This window comes from Cervus elaphus, chromosome 4 (assembly GCF_910594005.1).
Source record: "Cervus elaphus chromosome 4, mCerEla1.1, whole genome shotgun sequence".
Lineage (NCBI taxonomy): Eukaryota > Metazoa > Chordata > Mammalia > Artiodactyla > Cervidae > Cervus > Cervus elaphus.
The window spans coordinates 59,092,201-59,107,039 of record NC_057818.1 but is presented as its reverse complement, the minus strand read 5'-3'; the positions used below and the strand labels follow the sequence as shown (position 1 = coordinate 59,107,039).

Here is a 14,839-nt window from a genome sequence, read left to right as displayed (position 1 = left end):
CTTATGCAACCATCATTGTTCAATACATATGGAGGTATAATTAGTGTGGAACAACTTTACAAGTGTAACAAAATGAGTAATGGCTTAAGCAGGAGCTCCACCTCCAATAATTACAAGAGTATACATGATGGAATGAGAAGCTCTTCATGCGATGAAACTGGGCACAATGTTGACCAAGACTCATATCTCGTGAAACAACAGGGACATCAATTTTCAGACAACAATTCTGAACATAATAAGTGTAGGAATGTATTTTATCAGAGCTCAAATCTTACTATTAATACTTATAAGAGTATGGATATTGGAGAGAAGACTTATAATTGCTATGATTATGGTAAAGTTTTTAACCAGTCTCCAAAGCTTGTTCAACAGCAGAATATTCAGAGTAAGTGGAAACTTTGCAAGTGTAATACATGTGGAAAAGTCTTTAGTAACTCACCAAATCTAGGTAGACATAGGAAAATTCATACAGGAAGGAAACATTTCAAAGGTACAGCATGTGGCCAAACCTTTAATCAGAGTTCATATTTAACTGAACATTTGCGAATCCATGCTGGGGAGAAACCATACAACTGTACAGAATGTGGCAAAACCTTTATCTGCTGTTCATGCGTTACCCAACATAAGCAAATTCATACTAGGGAGAGACCTTATAAATGCACAGCATGTGGCAAGGCTTTTAAGCAGAGTTCAACTTTAACTCAACATCAACGAATCCATACTGGGGAGAGACCTTATAAATGTACAGCATGTGGTAAGGCGTTTAAGCAGACTTCAGCTTTAACTGAACATCAGCGAATCCATACTGGGGAGAGACCTTATACATGTGCAGAATGTGGCAAAGCCTTTATCTGTCATTCATTTCTTACACGACATCAACGAATCCATACTGGGGAGAGACCTTATAAATGTACAGCATGTGGCAAGGCTTTTAACCAGAGTTCAAATTTAACTCAACATCAGCGAATCCATACCAGGGAAAGACCCTATAAATGTACAGAATGTGGCAAAGCCTTTACCAATTATTCAGTTCTTATTCGACATCAAAGAATCCATACTGGGGAGAGACCTTATAAATGTACAGCATGTGGCAAGTCTTTTAAGCAAAGTTCAGCTTTAACTGAACATCAGCGAATCCATACTGGGGAGAGACCTTATAAATGTACTGCATGTGGAAAAGCGTTTATCCATTATTCACTTCTTACTCGACATCAACGAATCCATACTGGGGAGAGACCTTATAAATGTACAGCATGTGGCAAGGCTTTTAGGCAAAGTTCAGCTTTAACTGAACATCAGCGAATCCATACTGGGGAGAGACCTTATACATGTATAGACTGTGGCAAAGCCTTTTCCCAGAGTTCAAGTCTTTCTCGACATCAGAGAGTTCATACTGCAGAGAAATGTTAGAAATGTAAGGAATGTGGCAAAGCATTTCCTCACAGCCATCACCTCACTCACAATCAGGGAATACATACTGCAGAGAAACCCTAGAAATGAATCAGGGCTAAAAAAAAGTTGCTCCTTAATATACAATTTTGAAAAAACGAGTGTTTTCTTTGGAAAGATACATGAATGAAATAAAAAAATGTAGAAAACTACTTAATCAACCATCAAAAGTAACTCAGTACCAGAGAATTCATACTAGAAAGCATGTTATTAGTACCCCTTTTGCTCAGTTACTCTAAGCAGAAACACTGTAGCAAGTATTCCATAAATAAAACACATACAAAATTGATATGTTAGTATGGATCACAAGATAATGGGGTGGATATTTGCAGAGGTATAATTATTATGAATGTATCCTTGTTTATGTTAACGTTATTTGAGATTATTAAGGAACCAAAATGAATGTAATTCAACTCTCAAATTACCACATGCTGTGATTTGTTTCTACTGTATGTATGAATGTATGTTTTTGATGGTTGTTGCCCAATGGTAAGACAAGCACTTCTATATTGAGTGGGAATCACTTATATTTATTCTCCAATTTATAAGATTAAGAACACAGTCATGTTATATACACACTAAACCTCTGAATGGAGGTATTTGTCACTGATGTCAAACACCTCTGTGGTCACCATGATGTAAGTGTTCAGGGAATAGTTCAAAGTAAGACAGAAGTTTGCTCTAAGTTTTCAATAATTATGTCAGTTGCTTTTTAAGCATAAAGCAAGGATAGTTCATGAAAATCTAAGGTATTTTGATAACAGCAACATAGAGAAATCATGCATATTATCTGGCAGGCTTGAAGGAAGGACACCTCTCTGATGTAAGTATAGAAAACTCTTTCTGGAAAAGTCATTAGTATAATGAATGTCCATCCATGTTTACTAAATTAGCCTCCATTTTGTAAACCATATAAATCACATTCTCAGATCATTTCATCAGAGAAACAGGAAAGTTTTTAGAAGCTTGTAATGTGTATTTTAATCAAGGATCAAACAAAAATTGTAAAAGGTTTTATTCCATCTGTGTAAAATTAATGTATCTTAATTAATAAAAGTGAATGGTTTTTCAGTGTTACAATTGATGTGGAATGAATGAAGGGTTAACGCACCACCAGCATTAACCTCTCCCACCTATTTAAGGTTGCAGGAAAGGTAATGTCATGATAAACTATTTGAAGCACAGGGGGATGGCATCTGTAGAAATTAGTTCCTTACTGCCGTTAAACCTGTCATAACTTCATATATTTCTCACCATTTATATGTTGTATCTCCTCTCCCATTTTTATCTACTTGGACATCGTGGTGGTTCTAATAAGAAGGATCATGCAGAGTACTGTTGAGAGCTCCCCTGAACTGCTCCATGCTGTTGCTGCCTCAGCGTCTGTCTGGGGAGCAGGCAGCCTGCAGGTCCTTGAACTCACACCAGCCAGTCCTGTGAGCACCTGCACTAGATGACCCCTTCCTTGGGACCAGCAGTCTTCCTGAACCCCAGGGTCTACTGCACAGGCCCCCCTTCAGTGATAACCTCAGAGCTCACCAGAATCCTGCTCGTCTTTCTTTGAATGGACCCATCCACACTCGGCCTGTGGAACCCACAGCACTTCACCCAGGGTCAGGTCTGAACCCTAATTACTGGGATTTTCTCTGCCTGGTTCTAGCCTTGACCTTCCTCAGGGGCCCTCAAGGCTTGCTGTGAATTCTCTGAGGACCTAAACTCAGAGTCATAAACTCAACTGCTGCAGTTGTTCTTTGTTCTCCTGTTAGCTAAAACTGTTCAGGGGCTCATTTAAGCAAATGTAAGTTTAACAAAGTCACAAAAAGAATAATCAAAAGCCGTGATGGGAAAATTCTGAGCCAAGATTTATAAAATCTTACCCTGTATCATTCTTAGCACATGTGTCTTGTAAGGCTTAAAGGAACTGTTTTCTCATGGCTTTGGCATACTTTGAATGCAATATATAAATATCTGAAGATATATACATAATATAATTTATATAACACACATTGAATACAAGATATAAGTATCTGAAGGTATACATGTTAGCAGTGAGAAAACCAAGAAGGAATATGTGAGTGTATGTGTATCCTTACACATTTAACTTAGAGAATTTAGAAATGCTAGATCAAAACTGGTCATTTCAGAATTGCAGATGATTTACTAAAAACTATAAAACTTGTCAATTTGTTGATTAATCTGTTTTGTCTACTTTTCATGGAATTCATTTCCTTAAATGTCAGGAGGTTATGTTTTTTAAGGAACTTCCACACGGTCCACCCAAGTGACTGCACCAGCTTACATTCCCTCCAGCCATGTAGGAGGTTCCCTAATCTCCAAGCCCCTTCAGCGTTTATGATATTATTAGTGGGCTTTTTGCGCATTATTATTGTGACTGGCATGCGGTGATACGTCTCTGTAGCTTTGCTCTGCATTTCTTATTGTTTAGTGGTGGTGAGCACCTTTCTTTTGCCTCCTACCCATGGAAAAGAGCAAGCTGCCCACCCAGCCTCAGCAGCTGTGGGGCATAGGCTTAGTCGCCCCACAGCACGTGGAGTATTCCTGGACCAGGGATGAGGCCCTTGTCCCCTGCACTGTCAGATGGATTCTCCACCACTGGGTGACCAGTCTGTTTAGCTTTTTTTACTTTTGAGACATATATATATATATATATTTATTGGAATATAATTGCTTTACAATGTTGTGCTAGTTTGTGCTGTATGACATCGTCAATATGCCGTAAGTATACATAAATCTTCTCCCTCTTGGCCTTCCCTCTCGTGGCCTCCGTTTCACCCCTCTGCTCAGCACAAAGCACCAAGCTGAGCTCCCTGAGGTAAACAGCAACTTCCCACCAGCTACCTAGTTTAACCATCAGTTCAGTTCAGTTGCTCAGTCGTGTCTGACTCTTTGAGACCCCATAGAGTGCTGCAGGCCAGGTCTCCCTGTCCATCACCAGCTCCTGGAGCTTGCTCAAACTCATGTCCATTGAGTCAGTGACGCCATCTAACCACCTCATCCTCTGTCGGCCACTTCTCCTCCCCCTTTCAATCTTTCCCAGCGTCAGGGGCTCTTCAAATGAGTCAGTTCTTCACATCAGATGGCCAAAGTGTTGAAGTTTCAGCTTCAACATCAGTCCTTCCAATGAATATCAGGACTGATTTCCTCTAGGATGGACTGGTTGGATCACCCTGCAGTCCAAGGGACTCTCAGGAGTCTTCTCCAACGTTTTACCCTTGGTGGTGTGTATATGTCAATTGTACCCTTTCAATTGGTCCCCCTCTTCTTCTCCTGCTGTGTCCACGTCTGATCTCTATATTTGTGCAAATATTCTCTTAACAGATATGTATGGAATTTAAAAAACGGTATTGATGAACTTATTTACTGAGGAGGAATATAGGTGCAGAGGTAGTTCTTAAGCTTTTGCATGTTAAGCTTTCAAGGCATAAAATACATTGACAATCATTCCATGCATTTGACGGTTGTAGCCATGTGTTCTGGGAAACAAACTGACTCAGAAGGACAATGCAGATAGTGGAGTGCAGTTTATTACACCGGCGGGGCCAAGGCAGAGTCTCCTCTTAGCCAAGGACCCCGAACAGTTTTTGTGAAAACTTTATATATCCTAAGTGTACTTGCTCAAGCCCACCTCCCCAAATTCCTTGAAACTAGTCTGGACAAGGTAAAAGAGAGATACGATCAAAGTTAACCCATGATTCATGTGTCACAGGACTAAATAAACAGTGGATATTTATCAACAGGCCTGCGGTCATATCACAATAAACAGAATGGAATTTACCACTTTGTTCTGTTACAGAGATAATTAACATATTCTTTTAGGCAACAGAGTCCAAGTACAAGTCCTAAGGCTCTTTTATGGGGGGGTGGGGGGGGGCGGGGGCGGGGTGGGATCTGATTTTCCATTGGTATGCCACTTCTACAGACACCAGGGCGCAAAGTTCAGAGTCCACTGGGAGGGTGACCGTGCGTGTAGCCTAATGCTCACAGCCTGGCCTAAGATGGAGTCCAGCTCCGTCTGTTTCCTCCTTCATTACTAAGTGAAAGAAGCCATTTGAAAATGCTACAAAAAGTAGGATTTTTACAATATGACTTTTTGGTGTAGGTAAATGTTCATATGTGTGCTCAGTTGTGTCTGAGTATTTGTGATCCCAGGGGCTGTAGCCTGCCAGGCTCACCTCTGTCCATAGATTTCCCAGGAAAGGATACTGAAGTGTGTTGCCATCTCTTCCTCCAGGGGATCTTCCTGACCCAAGGATCGAACCCGCATCACCTGGATATCCTACATCGGCAGGCAGATTCCTTACACTCAGTCACCTGGGTATCTATTAAGAAATATAGAAGAGATTAAAAAGGTCCATGATTACCGTGGGTTTCAAAGGAGGGACTATGAATATCCTAAGTCTAGAGAACTTTCAGGACCATGAAATAATTTGTGTTAAACTGTCACGGTGGTCACATGTTATTAAACATTTATCTAGAGGTATGGAGTGCACATTCCTAAAAGAGGAACACAGGGGTAAACTAGAGACTTTATCTATTTACTGCCCATGTAGATTCATCAGTGGTAACAAATGCTCACTGTGGTGGGGAAAGCTAAGTAGGGAGATTGCCCACATGTGGAAACAAGAGGTATATGGGAACTGTCTATACTTTATTCTCAATTCTGCTGTGAAACTAAATCTTGTACAAAGTTGGTACTGGTGAATGCAGACTGAATATATTTTAGATTATATAATATGAGAAAGATGAATATGCTTCTATCTTTAATTTTTCCTTGGTCATTATACTTTAAAGATGTGGGAAAATAGACCACTATGAATGGAGCAGAAAGCGAACTGTAGCACTTGATTCATAAAACCTAGAAAAACACACACAGGAAGTAGAGCAACAACATTCTCAGGTGTTAATTCATGTGTAATTTTACTTATGACAACACCGATCATTATTTCCTTGGTTGGTCATCAGATAGCATTTAGGGCATCATTTTCAGAGGCATTTGGCTCTGCCCATACGCACTGTGAACCTAGCGTGTCCTGCTCAGTTCAGTTCAGTTGTTTAGTCACCCTGGACTGCAGCACGCCAGGCCTCCTGCTGCCCCTGGTTTTGTCAGGAGAAGCACACTGATTGAAACTGCCCACCCTGGCCAGGCACCATAGTAACCATTTGCAAGAGTTGTTTTATGACAGGAGATCCTGATAAGGAATATGGAACTAATAAGCCATCACCAGCCGGAAGAGTTGGGGAAATGTCAAAAGGAGACACCGCGTGTCCGTCCACTTCCATCCACTTCCCAAAATCCCTCTTGCTAGCATCCATCTTGGCTGAGCGATGCGTGGGCCACCAGGAAAAACTCTGAATCCGAATGATTGGCCAAAGACCACCCAGAAACTAATCCCATCACCATAAAACCCAAGACTGCGAGCCACGCGGCAGAGCAGATCTCCTGGGTTCCCTTACACTCCTGCTCTCCCCCCGGGTGCCCTTTCCCAATAAAATCTCTTGCTTTGTCAGCACTTGTGTCTCCTCGGACAATTCATTTCCGAGTGTTAGACAAGAGCCCAGTTTCGGGCCCTGGAAGGGGTCCCCCTTCCTGCAACAGTTTCTTTTCCAAGAAAGCGGGGATGGAAATGCCTCCAGGCTCCTGGTCTCTGAAGTTGGAAGTGCCACACCTGCAGAGAGGTGCTCACAAAGCAAATCATTTTGTGAAAACCTGTGTCCCCAGGCTGCAGAGGGGGGTGAAAAAAACTAAGGACAGGGGAGATCTTTGGGAAGAATTCTGCAAGTAAAGCCTAGCAGGAACCCAAGACCCCCAGGTGATTCCCACCACCCACTCACCTCTCCCCTCCCAGCCCCCAAAGGGCACAGGCAGGCTGTGGACCACCACACTCATCCCAGAAAGAGCCCCTCTCCAGGGAATCAGGTTGGCCTTCTTTGTTTCTAGAAGTTCCCTCTTTAAATCCTCCCTTCCTGAGGTCTCAGGTGTGAGGTTTCCCATCAGGGCTCTGAATGCGGGTCTTGCTCTTGCATTTTTTTCAAAACCTTCAAGGCTGGGTCAGCTAGCCCAGAAGGAGGGTCCACTGTCTCTCGTGAACTGTTCTCTGTAACTCGAAAAGGAAGGAGAAGAACTAGCCCGGACGATCTGCAAATAGTGTAGAGCACCAGGATATGATTAGTATTATCAGGTTAGTCTTGATTCCCCACTACAGATTGGGAACACAGAAAGTCGAGAAGGAGCTCAGAAAAGGGTGAGGGAAACAGGAAACCTTTTTCTTCTCTTTCCCTGCAGCAGTTGCAGGTTAAACAGCTGCATGGATGCCTTTGAAGGTATTTTCTCAACATGCAGATGTGAGTTTGGGATGTAACATCCCCAGAGAAGACGCAGAGCAGGAGGAAGAAGAGGAGGAAATGGCAGCTTCTCAGGTATGTGTCCTGTCCCGGGTCTGGGGCTGTGTCTGCTTTTCTTCCTGAAACGCCTGGACTGAGAATCTGCAAACCTTTAGTTCTCTGCTGCTAATTTTTCTGCTTAGGATGCTTGTTATCACCTTATTTTTTCCTTTTTTTTTTTTTTCAATAGTGAAAACCAGCTCTTCAGGTTGCGTCTCCCTGATGTCCCAGAGCCTTTTCTCCATTGTCTGTATCCCGGCTATAGAGCATGATGAATTCTCAGCATGAAATAGTGACTTTCAGTGTTGAATACATTCACTTTGTGAGAGATGAACACGGGGAGGCTGTAAGGCATAGTTCTGGCGAGGCAGAAAAGGAAAGACGACCTCAACAGAAGTAGGTTACCTTTATTTAGGCAAGGGGGGTGACAGTCGGCCTAACCACCAGGCTGAGTGCCGAAAGGGATCAGGGAGACTTCATACTTATAGGGAGGTTTGTGGAAGCGATAAGGGAAACGTCAATCAGGCGGGATATTTTGAGTATTCTTTTGTTGAGATGACACTTGTAGTTGGGCAGGGGGTGATAAGTCTTCTGGGCGGGTGTAGGGGGTGGTAGGTTTCCGGACAGGGGGTGATAAGTCCTAGATAGATGCAACTGGCCTGGAGCATCAGGATAGATCTAAAGTTATGCTTTGTTTTCTCCGAAGTTAGATGATTCAGCAAGGGGCCTTTGAGACTGTTGTTCTCTTTTCTAGGCCCAAAAGACTCCTTCATTCCAGACCCTGAAATCATAAAAAAAAAAAAAAAAAAAAGGAAAAAGGGCGCCATATCTCTCTGGCTACTTCCTGCTGGATAGGGGCGACGGTTTTGGGTCTGGAATGGAGGATCGTCCTAGTGCCCACAGTCTCATTTTTCTGAGCTTGAGGTGAGGCTCTCGAGAAGAAGAATGGTCTTGACCTGATCTCGAGAGATGGCCCGAATCCGTTCTTGGAGAAACCTTTGAAAGAGATTAAAGAGACAGGGTCCAAATAAGAGGAATAGAATGATAAGTACCAACGGTCCCAGGAAAGGGAGCAACCAAGGGAGTATCTGTTGGAACAGGTTTTGGGGAATGTAAAGGTTTTGTAACTCTTTCCTGCGGCGCTCAATTCTGTCTCTAAGTTCTTTGACTCGGCCCTGGACTATGCCCGTTTCATTAACAAAATAGCAGCAGTTCTCTCCTAGGAAAAGGCAGGTCCCCCCCTTTTCAGCAGTGAGAAGGTCCAGGGCTCCCCGATTTTGTAGGGCCACAGAAGCAAATGAGTTACTTTGTTTTTGGATTGAAACGAAGAACTCTACTACCTGCTCCGTGTCTTCATTAAGTTCTTGGGACAGCTTGTAATAGAAATGAGCAGAGGTCGAGATGCCTCCAATCCTGGTGCCTAGGGCTGCTGCTATGCCAGTCTCAATCAGGAGGGGGGCTATGACAGCTAGTCTTTTTCTGTGGGACAGTTCCCCTTGGGGGTAAACTATTTGTTCTATCTCTTCCTCTTTGAGGAATGTTAGGCCTGGGGTCAGGAAGACCAAGATGCAGGGTCCAGGGGAGTCTAAGGGGAGGCATGAATATGCATAGGTCCCACAGAGAATGAAGATTCCTGGATTGGTGCAATTATTTGTGCTGTTCCAGAGAACCCAAGTGGAACAGAAGGAGGGAGCGGAGTTTGTAAGACCAGTGTAGTTGGGACTAGAGTAGTTAATACAGGTTAGGTTTGAAGAGGCTGAGAGTAGGACATTGTCAGAGACTGGCCCAATGAGTTGTGTAGTTTTCTGTTGGGAAGGGGAGGTATAGTTGCCCTGTGACAGCCAGGTTGAGGGTAAGGGAATTGCTATGTGTGGTGAGGGAGACAGTGACATGCATATTCAACACTGGGATGTGTGTTGTGTGTACTGGAAGAATTGGAAGGAAGAGTTGAGAAGGCGGGTAAGGTGTTGGTTGCCAGAGGGAGGTTTTAGGAGAGGCCGTAATTGGGAAAGGAGGTCTAGACGTTTGTAAGGCTCAGGGGTCGCCTGTAACTGGGGAATTATGTTCTTTATAACTTGTTCTTGTTTCTTTTCCCGATTTTGATCTAGTACCCCACCCCCGTCTGAGTACCCCCAGTGGGTAATGGGATAAAAACATATGTTTCTTCCATTTGGCTCATGGCAGGTACTCACGAAACTCCCTCTCTTTTGTACTTTGACAGTGAGTAGGGATTTGGACTTCCCGCCCCTGAGGTTCATGGTGCATGGTTTTGGAGCTGTATTATAACATGAGGAATGTACGTAGGAATAAATGTCTGAGCAGGGGCAGGGAGTAGACAGAAGGCTGGGGAGTGCAGCAAGGATAAGGAGCAGAGGAGTCATGGGCTGTTAGTTAGGCAGTTCAGAGGAAATAGCGCCCTAGGAGCAGAACACAGCCAGCAACGTAGGCGATACCCACGGAAAGACGAAGGATAGGCGGCCAGTCCTGAGGGGAGACAGTTACTAGGCCTATAGCAAGGATTAAGATCAGGAGTGCAGTTATGGTGAGAGAGACAGGGAGAGGCCAGTCAGGGTGAGGGGCAGAAGGCCCCAAGTTGGTGGTGGTTTGAATCTGAGGAGGAACAGTGCTCATTAGGATGTAGAATGATGTAGAGAATGAAAGTAAAGAAATCGATTTCGTCTGGAGTCAGGTTGTAGAAGGTTCCCTGGAGCCACAGTTGAGACACCAGTGTAGTCAGGTCTTTGAAGGAGGTTCCTGTCGGGGCGCTGATCCAGAGGTCTTGTAGTAGTTGGGTCAGGAACAGTTGTAGGTTGAAGAGAGTCCAGGTCATTCAGTGTCCTCTCCGATGGTTGACAGGGGTTGTCGCCGGGTGAATTTTAAGGAGGTGGGTCCTGTGAGGGAGACCTGATAGGTGTCATTTAAGGAGGGCAGCGCAGGATTGGAGGTGACTCGTTTTAGACGAGAGAGGTGTACCCAGGAAGTGACCTTTTCGAGTTTAGCTGCAGTTGGGGTAAGGAGGATGACTTTGAATGGTCCCTGCCACTTTGGGGTTAGGTCACCCTGGGAATTATCAGACAGATAGACCATGTCCCCAATTTGTAAAGGGGGCAGGGAGGCTTGGGGGTCAGGGGCACGCAGATTGTGGTTGACGTATCTCCAGAGGGCATTGCGGAGTTGCGCCAGCAGAGGGGAGTGTAGGAAGCTTGGTATGGGAGGAGGTTTAGGGGGGAGTCCAGGAGGGAGCATGGGCCGTCCATACATCACCTCAAAGGGGCTCAGCCCCAGGGGCTTTCTGGGCAAAGCCTGTATTCTGAGGAGAACAGTTGGTAAAAGTTTAGTCCAATCCAGATGTACCTCGAGGGTTAATTTGGTAAGGGTTTCTTTGATTATTCTATTCATCCTTTCTACCTTTCCTGAGGACTGGGGACGGTATGGAATGTGAAATTTCCAGGGTATCTGTAAGAATTGGACAAGTTGTTGGGTGACCTTGGATGTAAATTCTGGGCCATTATCAGACTGTAGGGATGAAGGCAGCCCAAACCTGGGGTTAATTTCTGTGAGGAGGATTTGGGCCACTGTGTGGGCTCTTTTGTTTGTAGTGGGAAATGCTTCTACCCATCCCGAAAAGGTGTCTATAAGGACTAGTAGGTATCTGACTCTCCGGACCCGGGGCATATGAGTAAAGTCTATCTGCCAATCCTGTGCTGGGAGGCTGCCTCGCATTTGATGGGTTGGAAAGGATGTTGGTTTAAGGTTGGAATTGGGGTTAGTACGTTGACATGTTTGACAGGAGTGGGTAAGGTTATCTAAATATTGTTGGTCAGCATTGGATATGGGGAAGTGGTTACGGAGGAACTGCTGGAGTGTCTTGGATGAGGGATGAAAAAGTGAGTGTAGATAAGAGAGGATTTCTCTGGTGGTGGGAGGGTCGGGTGGAGTCAAAGATAAGATGACAGGGGACTGGAGGGAAGGATGGGACAGGGCTATCTCTTTTCCCTTCTGGTCTGCAGCATTGTTGTAGGCTGATATGAGACTTCCCTTTTGATGTCCCCTACAGTGGAGGACTGCGACTTTGTTTGGTAAGAGTGCTGCCTCTAGAAGTTTGTGAATCAGGTCTGAATTAATAATAGAGGATCCCTTTTGGGTTAGGAAACCTCTTTCTCTCCATATTAGGATGTTTGAGTGAAGTTATGTTATAGGCATATTTGGAGTCTGTGTGGATGTTAACCCTTAGATTTTTTAGCCAGAGTTAAAGCTCTGGTGAGAGCTATCAGTTCTGCCTGTTGGGAGGTGGTGTGAGGTGGCAGCGGTGAAGCTTCAATTGTCTGGGTTTTATGATTGTGACAAAGGTCCCCCTGGATGATGGCATATCCTGCTGCAAACGGTGGGGATTTTTGAGAGCTGCCATCAACGAACCAGTGTGGGGTGTCTGGGTCTAGGATGGGTGTTGGAAGGGGTTTTGGGTAAGATCTACTCTTAGGCTGCAGCTATGTAAGAGGGAGTCTGTTGTAGGGGACATGGGTAATAAGCTGGCGGGGTTAAGGGGAGAGCAGGGGGAGAATGAGAGCTGAGGGTCGAGGAGAAAGGCATGTAGGACCTGTACCCTGGAAGGGGGACGGGAGAGGAAAGCCCGATGTGACAGCAAGTCTCGGAAGGTGTGTGGAGAACAGACTGCTAAAGGGGCATGTCTAGAGAGTTTATTTGCTTCAGGTATGAGGGCTGCGATAGCAGCCATGGCCTGTATGCAGGGAGGCCACCCCTTGGTCGCCATGTTCAGCTGTTTTGATAGATGGGCTATGGGAGCCCAGGTGTCTCCAGCCCACTGACATAGAAGCCCCAGGGCCTGTCCTTGGTTGGAATGTGCAAAGAGAAAGAATGGTCTGGTGTGATCTGGCAGGTGGAGAGTTGGCACTCGGAGGAGGCTCTGGGTGAGTTGGCCAAGAAGATTGGCCAGCGAGGAGTGATTAAAGGGGGGCTCATCCAGACATCCTTTAGTTGCCTCATAGAGCGGCTTTGCAATGAGGGAGAAGTTGAGGATCCAGATACGGAAAAAATTTAGGAAGCCGAGGATAGACAGGAGTTCCCTTTTTGTTTTTGGAAGTGGACAGTTAATTAAGGCCTGGATTCTATCTGGGGGAATAGTTCTTTGTTGATGGGATATGGAAAGTCCCAGGTAGGTGACTTTTGTCTGGACTGTTCGGGCCTTAGATTGGGATACCCGATAACCCCAGGATCCCAGGGCCCCAAGGAGTTTGGCAGTATGTTGGAGGCAGAGTTTTCGGGCTGAGCTACAAAGGAGGAGGTCATCTACGTATTGGAGGAGATGACTCGGGGCTAGGTTGAGAGCCTGTAGGTCCTTTTGTAAAGCCTGTCCAAAAAAGTGGGGACTGTCTCTAAACCCCTGGGGGAGAACTGTCCATGTTAGCTGTTGGGAAACGTGAGCCTCGGGGTCTTGCCAGGTGAAGGCGAAAAGAGGTTGGGAGAGGGGGTGGAGGGGGATGGTGAAAAAAGCATCTTTGAGATCTAATACTGTGAAGTGGGTTGCAGTTGGGGGTATGGTAGACAGAAGGGTGTAAGGGTTAGGGACTACTGGAAATGTCGGCATAATAGCCTCATTGATTTTTCTCAGGTCCTGGACCAGTCTCCAAGAGTTTGGTCCCTTTCTTACTGCCAGAATAGGGGTGTTGTGTGGTGAATGGGTAGGAATTAGGATAGAGGCTTGAAGAAGATGGTCTATGATAGGCTTAAGTCCCTTGTGGGCCTCTGGGGTGAGAGAATACTGTTGTTGGGTGATTATAGTCGAGGGGTCTTTTAGGATAATGTGGACTGGGGGATGATGTTTGGCTATTGATGGGTGATCAGTGTCCCAGACTTGGGGGTCTAAGGCAGGTAGATCCAAGGGAAGGTCAGGGGTGAGGGATAGGGACTGTCCAGGTGCCATTTGCATGCAGAATATAGAGACTGTATCGAGGGGGTTATGGTAATAAAGACCCCCAATTTGGATAACAAATCTCTCCCTAGAAGTGCCATTGGGCACTGAGGCATTATGAGGAATGAGTGTATAAGGGTTGATTTTCCAAATTGACAGAGTAATGGAGGGCTGATTTTTGGCCTTAGGGGAACTCCAGAGACCCCCTTGATTGTGATTTCTGAATCTTGAGTTGGGCCAGAGTAGGAAGTTAAGAGAGAGAAAGTGGCTCCAGTGTCTATTATAAAAGAGGTCTTTTTTCCAGCCACTACCCCATCTACCCTAAGTTTTGAGCCCGTGTTCAGGACACGGGCTGGGGGGCTGGAACCCGGGCCCCATCATTGGAACAATTCTTGTAGAGTTGGGCTGGGGTTCCGGGGAGAAGTGGGGATCTCCTCAGGTGCACCAGGGCTGCGTCCCTGTGGACATTCCACTCTCCAGGTCTGGGAGGTGGGGACCTCCCCAGGGGTGCCAGGGCACCCCCGGGAACAGTCCATCTTCCAGTGTCCCCATTGGCCACAGGATGGGCATGCTTTTGTGGGGGGCCGCGGGTTTGGGCATGCCTTTGCCCAGTGTCCTGACTGGTTGCATCGGAAGCAGGGTCCGGGGGGAGTCTTAAGCCCCGTTCTGGGATGACTTGGGCCAGGCTGATCTCTTTCTTTAATTGCTGCTGCCAAAAGGGCATATTTAGCTTTTCTCTCACAGCCTCCTCCTCTCTATTATTGAACACCTTGAAGGCTACTTCTAGAAGGTCTCTCTGGGGGGTCTCAGGGCCCTTTTCTAGTTGGCGAAGCTTGCGTCTGATGTCGGGGCAGATTGGCTGATGAAGTGAACGTGAAGGTACAGTAACCCAGCAGGGGTAGTGATATCTAGGTTGGTATACTTCTGGACTGCCTCTGTGAGGCGTGCCAAGAATAAGGCTGGATTTTCATCTGCCCCTTGGGTGACTTCTCTGACTCTATCATAATTGACATGGATATGAGTATTTTTCTGCATTTCTTCTAGAATGCAGGTGATCAT

General features: G+C 45.5%; 1 protein-coding gene across 1 annotated transcript; it reads left to right on the top strand.

Moving 5' to 3' along the window:
- Positions 1-294: 294 nt before the first annotated feature.
- On the top strand, positions 295-1,422 carry LOC122692817 (zinc finger protein 678-like). Its single transcript, XM_043900638.1, has one exon. The coding sequence runs from the start codon at positions 295-297 to the stop codon at positions 1,408-1,410; it is 1,116 nt and encodes a 371-aa protein (XP_043756573.1). The 3' UTR covers positions 1,411-1,422.
- The last annotated feature ends 13,417 nt before the right edge of the window (positions 1,423-14,839 follow it).

Excerpts from the sequence above, each read along its gene's own strand:
- LOC122692817 (XM_043900638.1), top strand. The coding sequence starts at position 295 with ATGGATATTGGAGAGAAGACTTATAATTGCTATGATTATGGTAAAGTT.